The sequence below is a fragment of the Argopecten irradians genome, chromosome 12, assembly GCF_041381155.1.
Source record: "Argopecten irradians isolate NY chromosome 12, Ai_NY, whole genome shotgun sequence".
NCBI classification, from domain to species: domain Eukaryota; kingdom Metazoa; phylum Mollusca; class Bivalvia; order Pectinida; family Pectinidae; genus Argopecten; species Argopecten irradians.
Window position 1 is genome coordinate 9,576,898 of NC_091145.1, and position 12,079 is coordinate 9,588,976.

At 32.3% G+C, this 12,079-nt stretch overlaps 1 protein-coding gene across 1 annotated transcript in view; it reads right to left on the minus strand.

The window, feature by feature from the left end:
* Positions 1-552: 552 nt before the first annotated feature.
* Positions 553-12,079, minus strand: part of LOC138304903 (mRNA-decapping enzyme 1B-like) — a 101,862-nt gene continuing 90,335 nt past the window's right edge. Inside the window, exons 9-11 of the mRNA XM_069245293.1 lie at positions 11,562-11,706; positions 10,670-10,785; positions 553-10,326 (exon numbers count right to left, since the gene is read on the minus strand). Of these exons, the coding sequence (XP_069101394.1) occupies positions 10,249-10,326; positions 10,670-10,785; positions 11,562-11,706 (339 nt within the window). The 3' untranslated portion in view covers positions 553-10,248. The remainder of the gene's footprint in view (positions 10,327-10,669; positions 10,786-11,561; positions 11,707-12,079) is intronic.

Here is a 12,079-nt window from a genome sequence, read left to right on the forward strand (position 1 = left end):
CCGTCTAGATTTGGAAGTAACCATTCACATTTCTGGCTATTCCTGCCAGTCGAGTGATGAACTCTTTTTGGCAATCCCGATTTTGAAAATATTTCGTCATCCATATTTCGCTCTATTTCGGTAGTATCGAAGTCTTTCTGTCAACCAAGTTTGAAACTTTTTTTACATAGATTTCAAGATCTTTTTGCAGTCAAGATTTGAAACTTTTTCACCGATATAATTTGGACTTCTTACAGTCGTCTAGGTTAAGACCTCTTGATATTTCGGGACTATTTCGGACACAAAGATCCATGGCATTGTTTGCTGCCGTCCAGATTTGAAACTTTACCTTTTATCCACATACAAAACTTCTTTTCCATGCAGAATATCTATATTTCCGTAATCTAAAATTGTTCAGCCGTCAAACTCTTTTTTTGCAATCAAGAAATTGTTCTGCCATATAAATACTTTACACTATCCAGGTCTGTTTCAGTAAAACATAATTCACTTTATGTTAATCCTCTATAAGCGTAATGACAAAGCTGACATAAAAAATCAAAGCAGCTCAAAAAATAAATTTCATAATTTTGTTTATTATGCCAAAGTCTTAAATCTTTCATGATATTTAGTTTACAAAAGACATGCATTTCTTTCTTTTATACATACCATAAAAACTTGAATTACCTAGTGTATTTCCTAAAAAAAAAAATCATAATGAATACTGTATCATTTTGCACCATGAAAACATTTATTCGATTTTTTTCTGTAATATTCTGGACTTACAAATTTCTAGTGATAAAATATACTTACTTCTGGCCAAAAATGTTCATTTCTAACTACTTATGCATCCTTTATAGGGACAAACCACCCTCTCCAAACCCCAAGATCCCTCTCCCTAAACTACAACAAATTCCCCATTCTTTTGATTTTACCCTTCTCGCCACCCAAGCCCATACATCCAAGTGTGCCTTCTCATTAATGTGATTTTGCACTATCCCCGGTAAATTTGGTAACACCCCAAATCATATCCCCTGGCAATGAAATATGGCATCGCCTCAAGGAATTACCCCTATCAATGAAATATGGTATCACCCCCTCCAAATGAATTATGAATATGATCCAATGCATTATCACTTCCAAATGAATTATGGTACATCCCGAAAACACCCCCCTTCTAATGAAACATGATATTACTCCAAGCAATACCCCCTCCCATGGAAATGAAAGAATACATTCCCTTCCATAGTTGATGTACCAAAAGAATAAAATTGAAATACTCAGTAAATTGTAGTTTCATCCAAGTTATAACTTCAAGCCCAACTACCAAAGTTCTCCTGTCCAAGATCAAAATATCAATACCCCCCCCCTCCCTCACAATGACATTGTACCTTTTTTAAATGAACACATTCTCCTATTCATGAAATATATTTTTACTTCAGAAAATATCCTCATCTCTTTGAAATATCCTAAGTACAGATCACATGATCCTTGATATGAACTCCTATGTCCCAATACATTTACCTCTCAATGAAATATATCTTAACCAAAGAAACCAACATAAAAATACAGAATAGATTTCTCATTATATGGATACTAAAACTAATGTAGGACAAACTTCAATCCCCATGAAATATTTCTTTTATAACAAAACGTATTCCCGTCCTTATTAACACATATGACATCCCTATGTATGACGTCATTAAAAATCCAAATCCTAATAACAGAACATGTTCTCTTACCTCCAAATTAAAAAAATCCTTTTATTTAGCAGTTATTAATTAAATAATTTCAGGATTACATGTACAGTACATTAACATCAATTTGAAGGAGACAAAAAGTTACTCTGCCATCTAAATTTTTAGTTCTTTAATCAAAATCAATTTTTATACATTGTAACCTGTCTAAACCAGCATATTTGGCTTGGCAAGGGCTGGCTCCGACAAATTATGCAGTAAAAACAAATAGCCAAACAGTTCTACAAATAGAAGCATGAGCTTACCCTTTTCTCTAAAATTATTCCTTTAATTAACTTACCCCTGAAGATACAGTTGGACTCTTCTGATTCAAAATCTGGAAGAATTCATTATGCATTTTCAGGGGTGATGAGTTAAAACAAATTCAAAATATTGCTAATACTTGTGTATTACCAAAGTAAATCCAAAGCTTTTCTAAGGTGATCTTCTTGCAACGACAATTTTCAACTTTATTACAATGTAGTTATAGTGAGCTAATCTCAGAATACTAAATAAAATCATCAATACTCTTTAGATGAACACAGTTGGGCCTTAATTTAAATACACAAACTTAAATCCCCCCATAAAATTTTTTCAGCTATTAGAGAGTAAATTACCTCCTTGCACATGATTCCCTTTGACCACTCCTCTCTCTGTCAACTCACAAAAATTGTGAACATGTGAATAACATTAAAACATGAAGCATGATTATTTAATCAAATTCTAAAAAGTTACGACTTCACAAAAGGATTTGGCTAAAATCTCTCAAGTTTTTATTTCATTTTGCTTTTAATATAAGAGTCTTCTCTAAAAAATTGAAATATAAAAACCTTTTTAGCCATTTTTAAAACAGGTCTTGAAATTTTTTAAGGAATAAAGCATTGATTAAAGACACAAAAATAAATCTGGCCCATTTATATCATACATTTAAAGCTGCGTTAGAGTTACCTCCCTTCACATCCAATGTATTATAACACATTCACCCTTGTAGACACATTTGAACTCTTCTAAAACTAAAGCCAGAACAGTTCATTTCAGAATCTCAGGGGTGAATGAGTTTATTCTTTCTATGATCCCCATTTCCACCACAAATAACTTAACTTCCTATTTTGACCCGCTCATCCAAGATTTTCCATGAACACTTTTGAATTTCCATGATCTTACAATCTGTCTTTTATTCATTAGACATCCATACTTCTCCAGTGTGTTTTAAACATAGATTGTGTGACTTCTGAATCTACCAACCAGAAAATACTGACATACAACCGCCATTTTGACTCATTCAAGCATAAATACATGTAACAAAACTCTTACATCGACATTATACAACTGTCTCCTATCATTTTCACATTATTTTACGAACATTTCCTTGATTTTACATCATCATTCATACAAATGTTTCCATATCTTTTCATCATTACTGAACGAACATTTCCACACTTTTTCATTATTATATCACTCATTATATAAACATTCCAAATCCTTTTATCATTATCAAATGAACATTTCCACATGCACTTTTATGTAATTTTACACATTTCGACACATATCGCTCTCCTAACTCTATAATAACTCCCTTTAGTCATATTCTGTATTTGTATATACAGAGTTATCTATCCTTGTGAGTAGGTATTGATTGTGATGTCATATGTTTACGACGTGAATTACACTCACAAAATAATGAGGTCACAGTGGATACCTACCAGTAAGGGAGCAAACACTATAATATGCAAAGAAGGAATAGACTTCGCTTCAGTTTTTATGTGGTATATAGCTAATAATTAATTATGAGGACTGGAAAAAATGAATTAATCATGCCAGCAGCTATTGAATTTTCTAAATCTCACAGACATACACAGATCATCTACATACAGAGAAAATTAAAATGTCATGATTTCTAATAGCCTTACACAACTTTAAACACGATGAATGCTAGGAGAATAAAGTAGTTGACTAGTAATGCTAAAATTTAAAACAGTTACACACGGAACAACATGTAATGAACACATTAAGATACAGAATCACCGAGACGTAGTCAAAAAATATGATTTCTTTTATATCTTAACAGGTATAATGAGCTATCAAAGATAATATTTGTACCAAATCTGTATTTGTACATTACAGAGTTATCTGCCCTTGCAGGTAGGTATAGAATGTGACATCATGTGTTTGCAAGTATAGTGTGATAGTTTTTAGAGAAAAGACATGAATTTCACTCGCAAAATAAAAACGTCACAATGGATACATACTGGCAAGGGAGATAACTCTGTAATTTACAAAGACATGGATTTTATCATTCAAACATTCATTGATAAAATGAAAAGGTATCAATAAAAATATTGATGTTTTCACAGGTTGAATAAACATGTCAGGATGACTATTTTCTTGGAGAGAATAAACTATGATTGAATTGTATTTCTGAGATGGACTACAACATTGTTATACAAACACTCTATTTCACATAACACTAACAATGAACCTTTGAATGATGTTCTGGTAACCCAAAGAGTTTAGCTCTGTTTTCAATAAAATCTACAATGTAGATTTTTAAATGTCACTCATAGATTTTGAAGCTGCATTTCTAGGGGAAATATGAAAATTCAGTGTTAATATCGAAATTAACACCATCTAAAATAATATAATAATTTACTGCATACATTTTAATATGTTTGCAAACATTGGCAAAACATATTAAAATACTACAAAGCATTCCTACAAACTAATACTCTATTAAAGCAGACGACACTCATATAGAATGGTAACACCTAGAGAGAGTTAAAAATGGCTTAAAACAGGAAAGAAACTGTTTCTGTTTTCTAGTAAAATAATGAGATGAAGATGAATGTTTTGCTTGGACTAGAACAAACAATAACTTAATTTGTTACATAGTATAAATGCTTCATTCAAAAATGTTCCTATCAGATGTCTTTTATAAATGAAATCCACATAAAAGCAATACCATGTTTAAAGTTCAATAAATTACTGATGTACATGGAATTCAATTTGATTAAAATCACCTGTTCATGGCTTATTTGTTACCTGTGTTTCCTGAACTTTGTAAACAAAGCCATGATTAGATGATTGTGATTAGATAGTATTGAATTAAATTGTAGGGTATCTACAACCACAGTAACTTTAGAGCATATTTGCTGAAGAAGTCTGGTCGACAGTAACAGAATAAATTCTAGAAACATCCACTCAGATTACCTAGTCGTCTTCATACCATCAAGTACCCAGCTAATGAGTGCAGGAACATCATAACCATCCGCTAGCATTCACGACGTCTGGTCTAAAACCTAAATTCTTCTTGTATCAATCTCTATTCATATGAAAGTCAGAAAGGCTAAGTTCATAAAAATCTGCTTTTTTTGTGTGTAGAAGCCAGCTCTCTAAGAGTTATCCCCCTTGATAAGATTCACAACCTTATTTCTCCGACAGAGATACCAGCAAATTTGAGCCTTATATAGAAAAAAGCAGCTCAAGACTCATCATAGAACAGCTAGATGTACATGTATTCCTATGTCAAAAAGAAGATGCAGAAAAGAATTGTCATTGAGGAAGTTAAAATATTCTCAAAAAAACAATAATCTTAAATCTAATTTAACAAATATGTACTTTTACACATATATTGATATGCACTTATTACAAAAAAATGTTTATACTGAAAAAGCAGTTAAACAACACATAATGGCAGGTATAAATAGTTGGAAACTAATGTGTATAGATTGTACAGGTGATATAAGGGACGGACATACATCATGGTATACACAGTGCTAAATGGACAAAACACAAATATGTTATCCAAGTTGTTGTTTTTTATACATAACCAGGCAGTTTTATTGAGATTAGGCCTAATTAAAGATGCTCCACTGCCGACAGAGCATAAATGGTGTTCATCATTTGAACAATAACTGATGTTTAATCATGTATATATCTATGTCTAATTAACACAAAAAAAACAATGAAAAAAAATTTATTTTGCCTTTGGTGCATGGGCAATCAGTACTTCATTCCATATAGGATATAGTGACACGGAATTTTTTCGGGATGCAATTAATTCAGAAGCTAAAACTTTTCAATGGTGGTAATGGTGTAAAGTAAGTAACTTTTGTAACTGAAGAAAAAATACTATATCTTCTGCTTCTGTTTTTGATAGTGAAAAAATACCATTTGTCCACGGTGGAGCATCTTTAAGTTATTGGTAAGTAAATTAATATCTTTTGTGTTTTTTTTTACTAGAGAATGAAGGAATTAAAGTCATACCGGTAGTACTGTACCTCAAATAAGGCATATGTCAAATTTTACCATTGTAAATGGTAGATAAATAGATTTACAACTTGACACAATGTGTTAGGAATCAACCACAAACCAACCTCATTTATTTCTTAAAAATCATGGGACATTACTGAATACACATTACTCACATCTTAAAGATGCTCTATCCCTGACGAATGACATTTTTTCTCTATCGAAAACAGGAGCAGACGAACTAGTATTTTTCTTTAGTTACAAAACTTACTTACTTTCCATCATCTAAAAGTCTGAGCTTCTTATTTAACTTCAAGATAGAAATATGAAAAACAGTTAATTGCATTACGAAAAAATTCACGGCATTATGCCCTATATGGAATTAAGCACTGATTGTGCATGCAACATTTCATATGCATTTTCCTATTAATTAGAAACATATATACACGATTAAACACCAGTTATTGTTCAAAAGATGGGTATTGTTTATGCACTGTCAGCGGTGGAGCATCTTTAAGGTTTGATGATACATCAGATACAAAACTGTCTAAATATTTAAATCATGAATTTTTTTTTGGGTTGTTTTGCTTATATTGTATGTCAGGTTTTGTGTGAATGTAGCTATGATCGTTAGTGTGATTATAATACTGACATTTACATGGAGATGATTGATTAATCTATCCATTCTGTGTTAAAAGAGAATATTGCACTTCTATACAGCTAATATAAATCATATCAAACTTGTCAATTAAGCACAAATTTATTATCCTTAATTAAACATAAAAGAACACTAAATCTAAATTTTATGGAGATCGGCGCACATTTTCAATCAATAATTTAATCATGATGTTTAAATGATGTAGGTTGAAAAAATGATTATTCTAAAACACATGAAAAAAATATTCTTGTTCAATTGACTTACTCACCCCTGTAATGTTGCAATGAACTGTTCCATATTTAGAATGGAAAGAGTTCAAATGTAGGTATAGGGGTGGATGAGGTAAATTGTTCTTTAAAGTGATATTTTTTACAAAGGGACAACTGACACCAGCAGAAAACACATATATTAGGTTTCGCTAAGTTTATAATTAAGCCAAATGGATATTTCAAACACAATGAATGAGGGCCATATATGCAGTACAGTAATAAACACAAAACATTACAATATAAGAATCTGTAAGAAGTCCATCTGACAATCAAGCTGCACTAGGTGAATTTATCTTTAGTTCCATTAGCATTGCCTTCCTCAGAACTGTGTTACTCAGTATACACAGGGGAAGTACAATACATATATGTAACTACATAAGTAAGGGAGATAATTCAATAAGGGAGATAATTCAATAAGCAAAAATGTAATATCATTACTGTGAGGGCTAGCCATTAATTAAAAATGTATTTGTTTATTTATTAATGATTATTTTTGAGGATGCAATGATTGCATTACTAAAATAAATCAAAACATTATTTTTAAGACTAGATAACTTGACAGATCCTATTCCTAAAAAAACAAAAAAACTAAATATTCTATTGTTTCAATTTAGTTGAAACAACAAACATTCAGATTTATACAACTTATTTACTGACAATTTTGAGGGGAAAGTTTCATAAACAATAAATAAGTACTACTACGGTCATAGTTACTCCTACGAAAAAGAACACATTCTTGACAATATGATATCAAGAATCATTGTATTTCAGTTATAGCAGCTGAATGTGGAATTGCCACAAGACAAAGACCCTAAATAAATAATATAGGCCTTGTCGGTCTATTGCGGTCTACGTACCTACAGAAAGTCAACACAGCCATAAACTCAATACAGGACAAGTGTTACATTTTTTTCAATTTTATGAGGTCATATGAAAAGGTATAACAACCTGATAAAAGCAAATTCTGAAATACGATCTAAGGCATATCATACTTAGGTCAATATTTTGGATTCTATTTGGTTGTATAACACCATATTAACCGAATGTAAGGTTTTTACTAAGGCATATTTAAAACCAGGTCAATACTCAAGATTCTTTTTGGTTGTTATAACACCATATTAATCAAACACAAGGTTTTCTACATTTCACATAGAATATATGTTTTAAGACCTAACAAAATGGTGAAACTGCAAATTATTTGGTTATTTTACTACATAGCAATGTGTATACACACGTGGATAGGTCTGTGATCAGTGAATTTCTATGATAAATCCCTTTCAAATTTTCTTCACTTTGTGAGCTTGTATATTTTCAGGCATACTAGCAAAATATGAATTCTATATTTATATGTCTATTTCAAAGTAACCATGGCAAAAGAATCAAGATGAATGCTGTCTGGAATTATTGTTCAAGGAAATGATTTTGAGTGATTTTTGATTCACGATATATTAACTTTCCTGGCAATATTTTAATGAGAAAATCCATAGCATGTGATTTACAAAACCACGTTAATTTTGTCGAAAGATTAGAATCTTGTAAATTTTTGATGATATTGATATTACAGTACAATTTAATATGCCATATAAAATTTTGTCCCATGGTAGCTGAATACCGGACACAAACTGATCGTATATAAATCACATTTTCTATTATGGAAAATTAAAATTAAGACCTTTTTAACTCTGAATGAATATATAGCAGAAATTTGTAGGTGATTGTCCTCTGCATTATTTGGTTGCTTGATATTACAAAAATCTTTGTAGCATCAGCCCTTCAGGATTTTAAAATAAACCATAAATATGAACTGTACAAGCTCAGCAGAAAGTTTTAACATATATTCTCATTTGATTTCGCTATTGTACTAACAATACATCGGCAAAGCTATGTACCCCACATTAACCAAAGATCCCAGTGTGTATATGCACAAGGTAAAGTGTTGTGGTACATAACCATATGGAACAAATCAAAGGTCCTTAATTCTTATAATAAATGTGATAATTTCAAAATGTATGCTTCATACTAAATAAAATAGAAATGCATGGAGAATGGCTCGACTATATTCTTCATGAAGAACTTGACTCAAAGATTTCTAATTGGGAATGATGTCACAGTACAAACATAGACTCGGGTGTGACATCAAAATAAGAATATTGACTCAATGTTTCTAAAAAAACAAACACCGAGTCGATATGCTAAATATCACCCTCCTCGTGGCAGTGTATCTGAGCATATCTAATATAAACCATTATGTTAATGTAATCTCAGCCAGCACATCGACTTAACCTCATTTTGTAAGCTGTAATACAGTGGCATAGACATAAATCACTGCTTTATTATGAAAATATTCTCTAAATCATGTTAATTATTACTTTCTGTGTCTACTGCACCCCCTCCCTCCCCCAACCCTAAAATAGAACTAAAATCAAAATCTTATGAGTATTTACATCAGCTCTTAGCTACCTATATCACACTTAGCATTTTACTTCAACCTGAATTCTGTAATGAACTCGTGTTATACTGAGGTGGGTCCCAAAGAATGCAGAGGTTGGTAAGATGAAAGTGTGTTGATACCAAAATCTATGGTATAGCATGTTATCTTTGGCAAGTCAAAAGTCACAGTTTCCTGTTGTGACATCTATGCAAAAAATTACTTAAAGTGTACGGGTTGTCTCCCTTTGCACCAATGAAACTACTACATAAATAAAAACACACAGCAACATTTACTATTTAAGACATGGATATAATAGTAAGGTTCTAAATTTGATAAAAAATGACAGACCTAGTTGTATTTTGACAACCTATTGCCATGACAACCAAGTGTCACATGACATCAATATTCTGTATTTGCATTTTACAGATTTATCTGAAATCGTAGGTAGCCAGTGATTGTGATATGGTTTATTTTGCGTGAACAACATATTATTTTCCAGGGAAAAAGAAAGAGAGTTTTTCACAAAATAACAACATCATTATTGATACATATACCAGCATGGGCAGATAAATTTGTAATATGCAAATACAGAATTAGCCCTTAGTCAGTCAGGGTATGGCCGTAGAAACATGAACGGTAACACTACAAATATCACAAAAATATAGCTGTCGGTAAAACATCTCATAATCACATTATGACTTATTATGTCAATAAAAAGTTCAAAACAATGCAAATTTAATGAGATAATTTGCAAAACACCTAATTTGGCCCCTAAAATCCAGTCGATGAGCTGTTAGTACCACCAGCTGTCTGTAGCACTTTGTCCTGGCAAACTTAGCACCACATTTTCCACTCAGACTTGCTGTTGCTATGCAACTATCTGTACCAGAACTAAGCAGGGGAGATAACTATGAAATAGCAAGTTAAGCATCATGGTCTGGATCCTGCTAACTCTTTGAGACTGCTCAGATAGCCCTCGTGTAGGATGTTGAGAAAGTTGGGGTCATTCTGTGAGAATAAAAATTAAGTTTTCATGAAATAAGTGGACTAATTTATAGTGACTTAGAGTCAGCCACATGTATCACTAAGTCACATGGTCACAAGTCACTAAATAATTGCATATTCAATTTCTAAATTTTTCTTCTTTCTTTAAATACTGATTTTTGACTTCCTTTCATAGACTTCTATTCATGTTATAATTGATAATTCCTTAGACAGGAGCAAATTTGATGAAATAAGAAATTATTCCTTTTTATTACATACAGAGTAATGGTAGTGAGTGTATCAATCCTAAAAAAAGTATTGGTCAAGCCAGCCCTTGCTGTTAAAGCTGTGACCTTGACCAACTGACCTTGAGGAGGTATAGCATGGCCTGATGTAGCTGTTCCTTGGTGAGGGCCGCTACAGGAATGGATTCGGAACTGCTGGAGCCGCCACTGCGATCCAGTGGGTTACTGTCATCTGACACTGGAATGTACAGTAGATTATTGTAGAGTGAGGGTTATAGTTGCCAAAATTGCCGGAGATTCAATTTCACTAAATTCATGGATTGATTGAAATTTGCAAAATACAATACCTTGCGAAACTTTTCCCAATGCTTAATTTTTCATTCAGTAAAGGATACTTTCAAAGACTACAGAAAAGATTTGCGAAACTAATTTTCAGTAAATCATGACATTTTACATATTTAACAACTATACATTACACTGGGACTCGGATATACAAGGTAAAGCAGAACTTAGGACATATTGCCAATTGAGTAGATTAAAATAATTTTTTTTTTAATACCTGAATTACTTCAGAATCAAATACTCCATAAAATGAAAATTCCTTGAGTACAAACTTGCAGTATTTTTCAAGAACTGTTTGGAACAAAAAGCATAGAAACAACAACAATTTGTTACACGATTGCTATCATTGATATTGTTTATAGAATTCGCCTGTTACTTATAAAGTGTAAAAATGGGAAATTTATGTAAGTAAGTCTATATGTTGGTCTTGAGATACCAAAACATTGTTGTGAAAGTACAATTACGATCAGTTATTCCCACCTTCTGTTGATTGTGACGTCACCATTGCTGGATGAAGGGTCTAATTGTACTCTGCCAACATCGTTCTAATATCTCAAAACCCACTTGGTGAAGACTAGAAACCATTTATAAGACATACTTTTGGGTTCTAGGATAAATTAGGGGTGCCCTTATAAGGATAAAAACACCACAAACGGGGTGTAGGTGTGATACCTGTGGTCGTGTTGAGGGGTGCCACAGGTCCTGGTGAAGCCTTAGCCCCCGGGAGGGGCACCTTAGCGAATGCCATTGGGGTGAGCAGGACATCGGATCCCATGGGAGCTGCAGCCCCCTGGGGCAGGGCACTGCCAGCTGGGGCCTGAAATTGATACAATTAATCATAAAATCAAAGAGAAACAATTTTTTGATTCCACCAAGTTACTAAATGTAACTTATATGAGGAAGTTAATATTACTTTAAGATGCTCCACCGCTGACAAATGGTACTTTTTCTTTATCAAAAACAGGAGCATCTGTATCAAAAACAGGAGCAGACAAATAAGTATTTTTCTTCAATTACAAAAGTTACTTACTTTACACCATTATCACCATTACAAAGTTTGAGTTTCTAATTTTACTTCAAAATAAAAATATTTCCCAAAAATATTACCAACATTAAAAAGTTTGAGCTTCTAATTTCACTTCAAAATAAAAATATTTCCCAAAAATATTCCATGGTACTATGTCCTATAT